Raw genomic sequence first — 16,034 nt, 5'->3', positions numbered from 1 at the left:
CCACTTTATACATCGATCTCATCTGCCGAATCTTTTTGCATAGCGTTCAATTCTGGCGTCAATAATATTCAAACTTACTAAAATTTGATATAATTTCATCCCAAGAAGTGTAGTTACCATATATTAAATTAAATAAAACTACTACAAGTTTCGCCCAAGCGATTTTCTTGTATTTTTGCACCAAAGATCCCCCGATTTATAACTTTTTTAAAAGTTCCATATTTTCTTTTTCTTTCCATCCATCCAATAATAATACAATACAATAATCGATAACGACTCGGGCAAACAGATCTCTCAAAGGGTTTACTTTGCGCGGCCGTTCGCTGTTTGCTCGAATACCGATACTAACCGTTTAGAAGATCGTCCGTCGAGCGAAATCCGACCGCCAGTCGGTGGCTCGAATTTCTTTTCCATTTGTGCCAGTTCAAGATTACTGTGCTCGGCGCAGAGTACACGGGAGAAAACTAGATTACCGTGCCGTGCCCGTAGTCTCGTAACAATGACTAACGTTGGGTAATGGAGTAACTGTACACAACTGTTTCGAAAAAGGAAAGTCATTTATGGCGTTTTTATTCGCTGCTCCTCGTCGCTTAGCGTAGTCCGTTAGCTGGCGGGTGATCCGAGATTGTGCCGTTAGGTTTGTATTAAGGCGCGAGGGTTTTCGCGTTCGTAGTCGCGCCCGGATTGGGGTGGTGAATGTATTTCTCTTTTCGTATTTAATCTTTTCCCAGCCCCGGTGCGAGGGTATTTTCTGTGTTGGGTATGGAATGCTTGCCAACTATTATCACATACGAATGGCCCCGCAAAACTCTGTGTGGCGTCATCGGAATCTAGGCATTCTGGAGATTCTCAACCGTCGAAACCAGCTGGACTGATTGGCTTACTCCGCTTATCTCTCGGTTCGCGGCTGGTTAACGTTTATATTTTTGGCCATTTGGCAGTCTGGGGAAGAAAGTGGAATCTCCAACGTTCCCATATATTCTTCTCTCGTCCCAAGAAAGCGCAAATCAAGGGTTGCTGGATTCCCTTCCCTGCCACGTGTCTGAAATAGGATCAAAAATATCAATAGATTTTAAATTTTGAATCCTAAGACTGTAGGCCACAGTGGCCGCAGTACGTAAACGGACAGTGCGCACGGTTACTGCCTCTACACTCCCAATTACTACCTGCAGACTCGAGCCCACCCGTTTGGACGCTGACTTTGCTAGTTTTTTACGGCTCCGGTTGATGAGTTCGCGTTTTGAAATTGTTTTGCGCGGAGAAGTGCCGCGGGAGCGGCGGAGCCGCGCAGTTTTCCATTCCGTCGCGCCGTCATCTTGCGCGGTACGACCACAGTTTTCGCGGCGAATGTTCGAGTTCGAAGCTCAATTAAATTAAATATTCACCCGCGCGCGGCCCGGCACGGGTTTATCTACCGTTTCTTGCGCCAGCTTAACGAGTTTGGAGGTTTTCAGTGCCGCGCGCTGAACTCAACACTGACGTGGAGCACTTTTGAGTTTTCGTGGCCTATTTACTAGTTTTGTTTTATTTAAACTTTTCAGTTTTCGTTAGCTATTGTGGGGAGTGTAGTACCCAATGGCTTTCGTGTGTAATACCACGCCATGCAGGAGAAGGCCACAAGGCAATTGTGGTTCCCTGCTCCTCGTTGCTTACGTTCGCATTTGGTAATAAGCCAAATTGGAAACGCTTTTTAGTAGCTCGTAATAATCTATTCGCTCTCCGTCTCCGTCCTAGGGTCGTCCTTCGGCTCGGGTGCGAGTGGAACGGAAACAAGCGTTAGTGGGCCGGATGGTGTGCAATTTTTACCATGCAAAGCACCATTTACCACCAGTTTGCTAATAGTACCGTCGTCGTACCGTCGTAAGAAACAAAACTACTCGCCCCACCGCCGCACGACCGCGCTTAGTGTATGATTATGTGGCGCAATGCATATTTCGCTGTAATTTTATGTAACCACGCAAGGCCCCACAGACCGACCGGCCCGGAGTCCGAAAGGCTCCGAGCAGCGGACAAAAGCTGACGTTTGCTGGCTGACGCGCAACTCCGGCACCGGGGGCTTATGATGTGTGCAGCTCTGGGAAAGTATGGTGCACCGATATGCATCCGAAACTGCACCGGACTGGTGCACCGGTGCGCACTGTGACTAACAATGTTTGCTCGCAAACAACAACAATCTCTTGGCCAAGTGGGCCATACTTGGAACTCATTAAACCCCGCTGTCTTTCTTGAGCCGTTTGCTGCTTGGCGCAAACGGGGGGGAGAAGGGACACGAAAATAGGCAAACTTACCATCGTTGCAAATAATCGAGAAAATAAACAAAAATAATACAATATTCAGGTAAGGAGGTGGAAGAAAGGAAAAAAAACGGAACCAACCAATCGCGCACACGCGCTCCAGTTTTCCGTGCGCTGTTATTCTGCGTTACTCCGCGTGAGTCACGTGGGAGGGAAGGCCCGTGGGGAGGGTCGATGAAGCAACCGTGTGCTAATTGTCGCCAAAATGTGCCAACGTCGGCGCACTGGAGTTCCGCGGCAATGGCGATGCAACCCGTCCGAATAACGAGAATAACAGTGTACACGAAAGGGGGGTTAGGGGGGATAAGGCCGGGGTTAGGTTTACTGGGAAAAGTGGCCGGGGCTCGGTTTTAATTGCGCACCCGGCAAGTGCAGCAAACGAAGGAAACGAAGCTTCGGCTCCAATAAATTGTATAAACTCGATGGCAGCCAAGTGTCAAACTTTTACTATGAAAATGGGGATTCTAAGACGCTCATTTTTCCAACAAAATGCGCTAAACTTTCCAACAAAATTTCTAATCAAAAAGCTTGAGCGACGAGACACATTTTTCCCACTGGGCCACTGAAAACCCTCAATCGATTAAAGAGGGACGGTATGAGGAAAGGGACATCGCGGGCTGGAGGCCTATTTTTTCGACGAAGGGAGGGACAATGCGTCGCATTTGTCGCAACGACCGTTCATTGGTCCACTGCGAACGCTGTTATGCTTGCCGGTACTTAGCTTTGCAATCATATCGAAACGCCGCTAGATACAAATCAGCTTCTTCTTCGAATACAACCACGATATTATTGTGTTCGCGGATTGTTTCAATAGATTTTTGAGAAACAATCAAAAGATTCAAAGGTTCGCGAGAATGAGAGAGAGAGAGGCTGTCAAATCGCCAAACTAATCCCAAGAGAGAGAATCGCAGAAAACTCGCTTTGCTCGTAGTGACGCTCTCTGTCTGGCCTTTCTCGACGCTGCATTAGCGAAAAAGAGAAGGAAACTGTTGTTTGCTGTTGCTGGCTCGGTCTGTCTCGTTTCAGTATGAAAAAATGCAATTGTTGCTTCATTGTGACGCAGTCGGAATATAAAAAGGACCCTAAAGTACCCTTCCTTGGGTTCTAAGCTACCTCTACCACAATTTTCAGCCAGATCGGTTCAGCCGTTCTTGAGTTATAAGATTACCAACATTCTGCGACTTTCTTTTACCTAGATAAATAGACTTTTTACGATGATACTTAAAATAGATGATACTTAAAATAGATGGAAGTACTTTGGATTTGGACTTTTTCTTGTGGGGCTACGCAAAAAACCGTGTTTATGGTGACAACCCCTCAACTTTCGAGCATTTGAAAATAATATTCGCCAAGTTATGGCCAAGGTACAAACACAAACATTATGATAAAAGATATTTCATTCAAAATTCAATCCAATAAATGTTACACTAAAATCAAATGCGGACTTCTTAACTCATTTAAATGGCTCTGATAATTCGGCGCCGATCGTTCTGGAGATGAAACAGCCGGCACTGGCCAGAAGATTGTACACTCCATTCCGATCGTGGAGGCTGCTCCAGTTCCGAGCAGCCTCGGCCTCGGCCGGCCGCAGAGTTCTGACACTACAGCCCTTTGAACTGCCTTTGAAGTCACGTTTCGATACCGGCGGTGCCACGTATGCAGGCCCGTATATGACCGTAATCGGTGAATGCCACGGCTGGCTGCGGCGGGTCGCCACTTATTCTCGGCATCATTTTTGGAAAGTGTGCCTAAGGTTAGCAGAAGGATATTGTCTAGCGAAGGGCTGATGCATGCGTACGGCTTGACTACTTACTACCACTACTACTACTGCCACCAGCTTCAAACAACTCATTACATCGACGGATTACAACACTCGCTCGCCAGGAGAGCGTGGACGGGTGCCATTGCGAGTACCCACCGTAAAGCTCGATCAATCACGATTCGCTTTGTTCGAACGGGTATTAGCGGCCAAAAACCTTCCACCACGTGGTACGGGACGATCGCTCATTTCGCGTGTGTAGAGTCCCAGCTGTTCGCCGTTGGAACACAGGTGGTTCTCACTCTCTCTCTCTCACACCCTCTCTCTCTCTCTCGCCAGCTGAGCCGGTGGGTTGTTTATTTACATTCTCAGCCCCCTATTATGAAACTCGAATCGAGTACTCGAACGTTCATCCGAGTTCATTTTGCTATAGCTTTCTCTTTTTGCCTTCTCTCTTGCTGTATTCTGCTTTCTCTGTTACTGTGTTCACTCGATCGTTCGAGTTCTCGATTCGAGTTTCATAATAGGGGAGAATAGGGGGGAATAGGGGGGTCAGCCTCACCGAGCACGTGCTTTGCAGGCCGCAGCATAAACAATAAAATCCGCCATCAAACCGCGGCCTTCTGAGAACCGCGGAACCGAGCTCTCTCTCTGTGGGTTCCCACTCTCTCTCTCGCTCTCAGTTTTCCACGCGGACTGGGGGGCTCCGTTAGTTGCGTAGTGGTGGATATCGATTCAGTGTGCGGCAGAAAACGGCGGTCGTAGTGCGCGAGTTGCTTGTGGTCGGTGGTGCTGCGTTGCGGTTTTCCTCTATGCTTTATGCTCCGCTCCGGTTCCATTCCAAAGGGGCACGTTATCGGAAGGAATTTTAAACGAAAAACCGAAAACGGCGTGCAATGTGACGTGGTGTGATTAGAAGATAAAGGACGGAGAAACACAAACGGCACTTCCGGTTCAATACTGCAGCACACAACACGGCCACGTGCGCGAAGGATACGATGGATACGTATGTGAAAAATCTGCTCAACGGCTGGAACATGCCGGAGCTGATAAAAGTGTTTCAAGGTAACACGATAAACATCACCATGCCGGCTCCCAGCGTCACCCAAGTCACGGGCCCCCTGCGCTACGATGCACCACCAGCTTATTAGTTTCCCATGGCCCCCCCCAAAAAGGCCATCCGATGTTGGCTGCCGAAGAAAAAAAAAACAAAGCCTTTTTTGTGCGCCTGTTTTGTGGATAAAAATAACACACATTAACGCAGCCAGGCAGGCACTGGCAGTGGCAGGTTGTGGCGTGCGCGGGGCACGTAGTGTGCCGTGCACTATGTTGTGAGCGCCTTTTTTCCACTCCTCCCGTGTCCAGTGTTTACTTGTTTTTCGTGTTCACAATTGCCAACGCCGACTGTGACTGTGGCCGAGAGAGAAGTGAAACACAATCAGTCCCGGAATTAGATGGAGGGTTGACTCCTTTTTCTCAAAACCGCCAACAAATGGTTGACCGCCAAAAAAAAAGGGAAAAGTTTCAAAATATCACAACAACCGTGCGCGCCTGGGAAAACTTGCCGACTCCGCGGGTACAAACGGGAGTCACTAGAGAGACGATCGTGACATGACGGATTTGCGTTCCGGAAGGCACCGGAAATTGCGTCCACGCGCTCTCTTTCTCTCTCCTTTGCTGTCTCTCACAGTAACACGAAGTGATTGTTTCGCAACCGTAAAACCGCTTGCGTTGAAGCAACAACCCACAAATGCCACAGCACCGCACCAGCTGGAGTGAAATTCAATTTGAATTGCAATGAGAATTATATTTTACAGTCTCTCGCCTTCTGGCCGCTTTATTCATACGACTCGGGAAGTTCTTCGCGCCTTTTGGCTCCTCGTGGCTCCTCCGGCCGCCATTAGGGCCGGAGTAGGATTTCAGCTGAAAGTACACTTCTGCAGTTGCGTGTGTGTCTTTGGCGTGTAATATAATGCAGATTGCAACCACGCCGACCGCCGACCGCCGACCGCCCTGGCGCTCGCTACTGCAGCTGTCGGCAGTAACATGGAAATCTTTCCGCCCCGGTACCCTGCCGCTTGGCCAGCGTTAAGTTACTCAAGTGAAATAATCATAATGTTGCCGGTTGGTGGAATAGTTCGACTTTCAACCGTGCTGCTGCGCGTTAACCCGATATGCTCGGAGCGCCGGTAACACGTTACAGTTAGAGCAGCAGCCACGTTCCCAGCCCTGAACGTGTGTCACCTGTTGCACACTGTGGCCACGGAGCCATTGTGCATTGTTTCACGGCACAGAATATTGTGGTAGCTGGGCCGCGTGCTTCCCACAAGTCGGAGTGAAGAATTTTTGGAGATTTTCTCTCCGCTCGATGAAGAATCATGAAGCACGAAGAGATCTCCCGAACCGTTTCGAATACTATCGCCACAGCTACGGCTATTGTTTCGTAGCCCAAACTTTTGATTGTGTCAATTTCTGGGCCATCATTTTGATCGCTTGGAGTAACGGTAGCCCGGCAAGCTTACTGGTCGCGGCTGTTCACGACCTTTGGCATGGTTGCATAAATTGGTTTTTTTCTGTCATGGGCAACCTTTTAACCGTGCTGCCAAGGACTGAAATGTTGTCAAGTCTATCCATTAGAGTATCCGTAGTATTCGGCGGTCAACAGGTCTTTCCACGCTTGTACGCAGGAGAGTGTCGTATGAGGCGCAAATCGAGGTAATTTTGGGATTCCAGCTTCTGCATTGTGACAATAAAGTATCCGGAAATTTATGATTTAAAAAAAATGCTTTATTCGATTTTCGATTATTTTGTGGCGTTAGATTGCTACAGATGTCAGTGACTTATGGTGAAAAGTTCGGCCATTTGAAATTATCACTTAATCTTTGACAGCTGTTTTACTGTGCTCGTATCTTGGCCCGATTTTTTTCTCTTCCAAAAATTGGATGGCAAAAAAAATGTACGCATTCAAAATGTTGACTGTGGCTAATGGTGGAGCTATTACGACCAAAACCAGTGCTTATCGGTGGTTAAAAAAATTCTCAGAAGGCCGCGAAGATGTAAACATCGAAAAGCAAAGTTTGGTCGAATGTAAACAGGTTCGCTTACAGTTTTCTTCAATTACAGGGTCGTGGTGCCAGGGTCGTGGTGAGTTGTTGCCGATAGATAGAACGGTCAATAACGAATATTACCTGCAATTTATGCGCAATTTGCGCGAAGCAATACGCCACAAACGCGAAATCCAAAAACCAAACCCAAAAGTCGTGAAATTTTTTTAACAGACCACGTGCATACGAAGTTTAAGATCGTTGCTTGTGTGCGAATTTTTGTCCAACACCTACAAACTAATGATGCCAAAGCTACCGTATTGCCCAAATCTGCCCCCCTGTGGCCTTTTCTTGTTTTTAAATTTACAATTACCGCTTTGTGATCAATTTATTTAGGAGAAGGCAGAAATTGCCGTAGAGACAAAACTCTTTCACGCAAAACTGCTGTAAAAATTAACTGAAGTTTAAAAATAGCCGAAATTTTCAACATAAGTGAGTGACATATGTAGCAACATTACACAACAAAAAAGAACGAAAATCACATAAAGCCGATCGACGACGTCGATCATCGAATCGACCGGGAGTCCTTTTTTAGGCTCGCGGGTTGCTGGTATTCCAGCGGTTACTTACTGCAGATAGTGAATCAGAGAAAGAGAATACAAGGAACAACCAGTAGACTAGTTGTCAAGTTAACGTCCAAAATAAAAAAGCCTTCCAGTAGGTCTTTAGAGCCCTTACCAAAGGATTTGGGCGCAAGTGCCTCAATCACCGCAGCCTGTCCCCCATGTACCGACCGAGCAAACATGGACCGTCCCGCTTACGCACCCGTTACAACCTACGCCACCAGCCATATTGCGTAATACCGAGCCCCGTCAATACTTCCTGGCACTCCGTAGCGCAGAAAGGGGGTGGTGCAATTTTCCCGGGGCGCATTCTCTAATGTAGAGTGCCACATGTGGGGCCACCACGGTTTGTCACTGACAGGGCCGACGAGACCATATAAAATGCTACTCTCCTCGATATGCCCACCGCTTGAAGAGCGATCGTCGATCGTGCCACGTTCCGCAACTCCAACGACAATCGGCTTCGCGGTCGGTTTCGTAGCGTAGTAATCGGTTACTTCGGAGGCCGCGCGTATTCCCCGGGAGTTGGTGTTATTTTTTCTGCGCTCCATTTGCGGCGTCGTGCGGCGTCCCATTTCCCAGTCAAGATAATGCTCACTTAAGCAGTGTGCTGCTGCCGTTTAATGCCTACCATATGCGCCACAGAGCGAGCGAGCGAGAGAGAGAGAGCGGTTATGATGGAAAATATGCTTTCAGCCCTTTCCGACGGTGGTGGTGGGTTAGCTCCGCCCGACCCCGCCGCGCCTCTCGACGTGTTTATCGTAGAAGTTGCCGTTTATGCCCCGCTTTTTATGTGATCGCTTTATGTGCCTTTATCATCCCATTCTCTCTCATACACTCATTCCCTCTCTCTCTGTTTCATTCCATATTCATTCCCGGTTCCCCACTGGCGGGTTTGTGGGGTATTCTCTCCGGTTTGCCGGCGCAATTTATTCCACAATATGCGGGAATATCATCCGGACCCCTCTGGCACCACCACCACCGTTGCTGAACTATTCGTCACAATTGCTGAACATCATCATCATCGCGGCGGCCGTCGTCGGCAGAGGAGGAAGTCGATGAGGCCGCATTCAAGTGCCTGAAGTACGATATGATCAAGGAGATAATACCCCGGATTGGCAAGCGGGCCAAGTTTGTGCAGCGCTACGAGGAGTACAAGGAGAACCTAACGGAACGGCCCGCATTCGCCGAGCTGCAGCTGGACGAGAAGGTGAGGCGGAAATGAGTGCTGCGATTTGACAGTTCAGGTTTTGCCATTTCGCGCCTCCCGACGTGAGCCATAAAAAGGAAGTTCCGAAACCATGTGACGCACACGATAAGCGAACCGCCCGGAGTCGCCCTTCCTTCAGCAAACAAACGGAACGACCGGAACGAATATCGGGCACCTCCTTGCGATCGTGTCACACCGAGACCCCGCCGGTCGGGCTTATCTGAAATTACCCGCACGAGAATATGCCCAACAAGCAGCGGCCGGCCAATATTGTCGTCAGTCCGTTTCAAGAGCTTCGTCACCGGGTGACTTAATATTCAACAGTCTCGCGGTGGGGTCAAATGGCAGGACCGGCCTAACGCAACCGAATGACATTAGCGCACTTCGGATTCAGAGTTGGCTTTGCGCGGCTTTTCGGACTAGGAGCTTAGTTAGAAAACAGAAAACGGGGCGGCCGAAGAAAGAAGAAGTCAGCTTTTCGAGTCGACTAGGGCAAGGTCCCAACCGAGTGTGTGCTCCATTTAATAGGACCCGTTTCTCATTTGCCACCCGGGCGGACACGTGGAGCGGACCCCCCTTTTGGGAGTTTTTATTACGCGGGCACCACATTTCTAGTAAAACTCTCTGTCTCTGCAGGGCAATAATCCGTTCGGTTTGGTTCGTTGAAAGTTGGCGCAAGTGGAGTGGAGAGTATATTCTCCGGCGAGCCGCGCGCGACGACTAAGACACTCCGTACCCTTCCCCCGCGCTCCGGTGGCCCCGTTAGGTGTGGATTCTCGTTTTTCATTACTCGTTTATTGTGCTCCTATTGGGATGTGCGCCGAGATGGGATGGGAGCAAGAAGAGGCATTCCCAACTTGGCCGGCGTTAGACAAGTGAGGCCCCTTCTTGGGGGCTCTTGGGCAACTCTCTCTCTCTCTCGGTCTGTCTCTACTCGTGGTGGTACTACACAGTGTGGCTCATTGTGGTGTGGCCCCGGGCTGCGTATTTCGAAATTGGTTCACAAGCAGCCCGTTGGGTGTTTTTAATTCGTTCGGAGATCCCAATTTTTAGCGGTCCACGCTGTAGTTCTGTCGGCCCTGACGTCGTCAAGATCGAGTGGCTCGTTCCGTGGCATAAAGCGACATACTCACAAGCCGGCTTGTTTGCCTATTTTTCGAATATTCAAACGGGTCGGTCTAGTTAGTGGGGCCAGAGTCGGTGGCAGGATCAATGCGTTCCCATTGTGTGTTTACAAACACTGCGGGCCTGCGGGCTCTGCGTTGTTGTCGTGAGCCCCAATCGAGGTTAGTTTTTGTTCAAAGTGAGCCAAGTTTTTTTTTGGGTGGCCCTACCCCGTGCCGGTGTTGATTTGAAATGTTCGTTATTTTGAATTTAATGGACCGACGTACCGCGGAGTACTGAAAGGTGAAAATTGTGCATTATTTTTCCCACACGCGGCACCGGCCCCCGGACTAGATGCCGGTTGCGCTGGCCTTGCAAATTCGCACTTATACATACTCAACACCGAAAACCATTAGCATAACGAACGGATTGTGTGGTGGTGGTGAGCGGTTGATGGCTGGTCGAAGATAAGCATTTCTTCGTCCACGGCATAGATGGCATCATAAATCATCGATCTTTCTCTCCCATCGCACACACCAAACACAGACTCTCACGACGACTCGTCGACGAAATTGGAACATAAAATTGCGCGCCCGGCTTATGCTGGCCATGCGCGCGAGAGCGATGTAGGATTGAAATTAATGTTCGGTGCGTCATAAACGACGCGAGCCTCCTCGTAGTGCTCCAGGGTGGTGCTAGGCTAGGTCGTGGTTTTTGCCACGTTTAGCACTCAAACCTATTACCCTACCCCGTACCAGACACACACCATTGTGTTTTTGCCTGCGCAACCAGGCGCCCAGGCCACCAAGTCCTGTTGTAGCGTTTTTGCGTGAGGAAACGCAAATGGCTGGTGGAAAAAGGGGCGCCCCCCGGGAGTGTTAAATAAAACATTACCGAACCTCCGCGTCCCCCCCAGCCGGGGTACGCCATCATACGGGGCGAGCGCTCATGTCTGTCCGCGCCGTCCTGTACCGTACCAGAAATGTAATGTATTTATTCCACCCCGAGGGCTGGCTGGCTGGCTGGCGGAATCTGTCTTGACATAGTTTTGGCGGTTCAAGAGCCATCCCCCGCGCGTCTGCCGGCTGTGCCCCGTTCCTCTGGCGGCTCTGCCGGTTTTTTATTAGTTTGTTGAATAATTTTCAACGAGTCAGCCGAATAATGAAATGCATTGTGGTCCGTGTCTTCGACGCACGGAGCCCAACTCTCTCTCTCTCGCGCTCTTCTTGCGGGTCTACGATAAGATCGCGCTTCGGTCTCCGAACCCGCCGTGTAATACACGTGAGGGCAAATATTCGTTCAAATACACTCACCAAACCGATCCGTGGCCCAACTCTCTCTGCGGGACTCGACGAATGGACAAGAAATTCTCCCAACCACAGCATTTACAATGCTCTGCGGCACTGTAGCGTATTCCGAATGAAAATTATGAATATTAATACACCGGCCGCCGTTTGCTCAGCTGGGAAAACTCTTAATCGCCAAGTGATCGCGCCCAGCGAAAGACGGGCCAGCCCGGGGGAGGGGCTGGTGGTGCCAGGGTGGGCAATCGAATTAACCATCGGATCAGCACACGATGACTGGACCTTTTCTGCCCCGCGTTGCTGCTTTCCCGATCGATCGAAAATCAGACGCGATCATCAGCAGCTTTGGAACGAAGGCCTCGGTTCGGATTGAGAAAGAGTTGACCGATGGTACAGACGAAGCAAGAAAATGGAATAAAATCGAGATCGATCTAAACAATCGAGCCCGGGCATATGCGCCGGCGGGAGGGAACAGTCGGATTGAAACAGTCGTGGCAACTTTCACACCAACTTCGCTCCGGAGAAGAGATCGGTGAACTGCAAGAAAAATTGAATGTAGATTTTCTAAAATAACGAGGCAAACTAAATGCTGTTCAGTGGATGGCCACTGATTACTGACCCATTTTGCTTATAACGTTGACTATCGCTCCGCTCCGTTTGGTTCCGGTTCCAGGACCGATTCTCACCGCAGTCGGCCACGCAAAAGCCGCCCCGCATCGATTGGGGCCGCATCGAGAAGGTTTGCGGCCCGGTACCGATCTATCTGAAAAATCTGCTCAAAATGTGTGGCTACGAGGCGGAGAGCAGCTTGCGGAACCTGAACGACGACGACTTCATCGACATGGAACGGTTCGCCCGGGAGGAGCTGATCCACCTGGTCCCGGCCACGCAGTTCTACTTTCACATCTTCTGCAGTGATCCGGCGCGCGAGTTCCGGCTGGTGCCCGGCCACCGGAAGCTGCTGTTGCAGATCAGCGCGTACCTGAACTACACCAAGGTGGCTAGTGAAATCCAGCGGCCCGAGCCTCCGGTTCTCCGAGTCCCGACGGAACTGACGATCCAGCGAGAGCGCGAACGTGAGCATCGATTGTTGCTTCAGCAGCAACAAGCGCAACAGGCACAACAGGCCCAACAGGCACAACAGGCTCAGCAGGCACAACAGGCACAACAGGCTCAGCAACAACAACAACAACAGGCGCAGTTACTGCAGCAGCAGCAACTGTTGCAGGAGGTGGTCCGGATGCACCAGCAACCCCTGTCCGAGATGCAGGAGCAGATGCTGACCGAGATCAAGATGTCGCACAAAAACTCGCCCCTCGCGTTCGAACAGGCCACCGTCTTCCCGCCGCTCAGCGACGAGGAGCGCATCAAGAAGATCCAGGGCTGCATCGTGAAGCTGATCGATATGTGGAGCGAAAAGCAACCGATCAAGCTGCAGATCACGGAGGAGATGATCAACGTAACCTACGAAACTAACGGGTACAATGCTTTCATCAAATGCCCGATGTGTGCGGTGCAGATCAAGGTGTCGAAGTTGCCCACCAAGAAGGGCGATCGGTTCGTGATCTCGAACTTCTCGAAGCACATCATCAAGATGCACTTTTCGCAGCTCACCGAGGGTGGCGGTGTCGGTGGGGGCCTCAACTCTTCCGGTGGTCCCGGGACGGACCACCGCCAGCTGACACTCGAAAACGTGGCGGCGTACTATGGGGGAGAAAACTCCGACAGCAACCCGTACGATGACTACGGTTCCGGGAAGCGCCAGAAGCTGGAGGACGACGAGGACGACATGGATCCGATGCCACCGCACTTGCTGCACCCGTACGTTAGCATTAAGGACGAAATCATCGATCTGGATGCGTAGCGTCGGGCGAATGTTCTGTCACGGTGGTGCGAGTGTTTTCTATTGTGCCCCAAAGAGCCCTACGCTAATAGACAAACACAGGGAGAGAGAGAGAGAGAGAGGGATCGCGCTCGGCACGATATTTTCATTTTCCTCAAAACGAACCAAATAGACTCTCTTAGGTGGTAAATAGGGGCCGGAAGAAAGTGGTACTGAAATTACGAGCCACCGCCGATCGGCGATGGATCGTTAGAACGTGTTGGAAATGAAAGGTGGGATTTACTTTTAATCGAATAGTCACGCGCGAAAGCGTAATCGCAGGACTATGGTACGCGAAAAGACTTGAGCACTTTGAGAACAGTATGGCTGAAATATGATTTTACCGTTTTCTGTGAATAGTAGATAGCAATAAAGACATTAGGTTTAATGCGCACCGAGAGCTAATTTATAACAGACGAGTAATCGAATAAAGCAACGTCTTGTACTGCTGATTTCTCAGTTGTTCGCGACCACCAATTGCGGCTGAATATGGTGAAAGAAATAAGACACGGTTCAAGCTTTGATTTTTATATTTAATCAAGTAATTTTTCTTCCTCGTAGATGATGATTTATCGTTGTTCAAAATAATTGTGTAAAGACCTACAAACTTTTGCTGTATGATTTTAACGGACCTTTTAAAACTTCAATTTGAATTTTTCAGTGTGAAAAGTGCCATCTATTGAGCAAAAATAAAATCAATCGCGGAGCTTTTACTTTTAACGAACTTTTACCGGAAACGAACCGGTTTTTTCAACCGGTTCACGCTCAAACGGTTCTTGTTCGTTTTGGTTTGTTTTTTCAACAAACGATTTCTTTCGTTATCTAAACTAACTTCAATAAGTCATAATTTTTTTGAGTGCAAATTTTAAAATGAAATGAAGATAGGTTAGGAAAAAAAGTGCAGCACCAAACAAAACACAGAACCAACCATATTAGCGATAAAACTACTGCTACAAATAAATGAACTATTTTTAGGCAGAAGGCTTATTCATAAAACTTTGATTTGCAGAAAATAAGACACATTCGGGTTAGATACTTACGATTGAATATCCGAAAGCTCTCGCAGATTGAAGGGCACCGTTCAGAAAGGTAGTCCAAAGCAAAAATTAGGTCCATTGCTGCTGTTTCTCTCTTTGTGCAAATAATGAAAGTCCCAAATTGGCGTCGACCTTCCTGACGTCAAACCATCAACCCCCGCGGATCGAGCCCCTTATCGGGGCAACAAGTACGATTTGCAGGCTTATTTTGTTGCACTCCATTCCTGTTGTTGGTTAGGGAAAAAAATCGCACAACTCTCGGTACTCGATTGTTCAATCTCAAGTCGTTCCACGGGAGTACCCACCGGGAGTTTACCAATAGCTTGTGACGTCAATATAACATCGGATAGTTTTTTTTGCCACTTGCATGATTGCGTGGCCATTGAGCGATGGGCAGCGAGCGGAAGGCAATATTTCCGTACCGACACTCGCGGACATCGAGGTTTCCCCGTGCCGGTTGGTGGTACTTGGACAGCGTGAAGGTTAAAAGTAATTGTTCACTGTGATTGGTGAGCTCGCATGATCACTCCCTTTTCGCGGGCACTGGATGATTGGGCCGAAAAGAAACGAACGTACAAAGATGGGCCACCAGAATGTGTTGCGTACGTGACGATCATCTCTTATGTTGAAGCACCTGCTAATGATGGCATAACTAATTGCTCAGCCCGGCATGTGATCCCTCGTAAAGAAAAACGGGTAGACAATGTTCAATTTTAATAGGTTTATTTTGATACAAAATGAACAATTTTTCATTCTGTTGCTGTCTATAGTCACACATTCTTCAGGAGCAAAATCAGTTTGGTTCGTTTGGGTTGTGGGTTTATCATCGGTTTCTTGTGTCTGTTGTTGCCTTGTTATCGGTGGCAGCTCGACGTCTGCTTACTATTGTTTCAATTTGGGGACCACGTTACAGTTTCAATTCGAAAAATATGCACACAGAAAAAAATCATCCAACAAACACACCCTCGGATCAACCACAAGGTCCGCGCGCGGATTAATGCTTTCATCAAAACCGAAGAGAATGTGTTTCTTTTTACACGTCTGCTGATTTTCATTGCGTTTTGCGTTGTGCATTACGCACTGCACTGTTGGTTTCTTGTGTTTGTTTCTGTGTTTGCTAATAGCATTCGGTTTCGTTAATTTCATATTCGGAACTAACCCTTCCACTGTTAACCTTGTTTGTTGCTTGTTTGTTTCGTTATTATTCAGCTGTGCACTTTAGCTTTTGGGGTCACTTATTCATGTTTGTTTTCATTGGTGATCCACATTACGTTGTCCTCTCTTATTTGTTATACTGTTTTTAAATATGCAATATCTACCGAACACTTTGGAAATGCTCCAACTGAAACAGAGCAGAGAAAGGGTAGGTTAGAAATAGCGAAACCAATAACCTGCTAAAGAACTGGCACAGGAACAACCGATTATACACGATCTAGCGACAGCTTTTTCGGTAGTTAACAGTTTGCACCACAAGAAGTACGGAAAACGGTGTTTTGTAACGGAAAAAACACTTGTGTAAGCAAACATTAAGCTACCCAACTTTGCGCGCGCATTACTTGAAAAGCAAACTTCTAAATGAACACAATTCTTTGCTACCACGAACCCATAGGGCCACCACCAACCGCTGGCCGCCGGGGTACTTTGTGTTTGTTATTATAACTGTTCCATTAACATAGCTTTAGCTAATCCCACAAGATACGTGTTATCGTTGAAGCAAGCGGCACGAAAGTAATTTGTTTAGTATGCCCGATTTGAGCATGTTGCAAGCCGGGCCGGG

The 16,034-nt window shown here is 48.6% G+C and overlaps 1 protein-coding gene across 1 annotated transcript; it reads left to right on the top strand.

The window, feature by feature from the left end:
- Positions 1–4,970: 4,970 nt before the first annotated feature.
- Positions 4,971–13,518, top strand: LOC131216792 (uncharacterized). The gene is made up of 3 exons (XM_058211372.1): positions 4,971–5,118; positions 8,767–8,930; positions 12,012–13,518. Exons 1-3 carry the CDS (start codon positions 5,052–5,054, stop codon positions 13,200–13,202), a joined length of 1,422 nt encoding a protein of 473 aa, XP_058067355.1. The 5' UTR covers positions 4,971–5,051; the 3' UTR covers positions 13,203–13,518.
- The last annotated feature ends 2,516 nt before the right edge of the window (positions 13,519–16,034 follow it).

This window comes from Anopheles bellator, chromosome 1, assembly GCF_943735745.2.
Source record: "Anopheles bellator chromosome 1, idAnoBellAS_SP24_06.2, whole genome shotgun sequence".
Taxonomy (NCBI): domain Eukaryota; kingdom Metazoa; phylum Arthropoda; class Insecta; order Diptera; family Culicidae; genus Anopheles; species Anopheles bellator.
The sequence above is the reverse complement of the archived record's forward strand: the minus strand, read 5'-3'. Positions and strand labels throughout refer to the sequence as shown.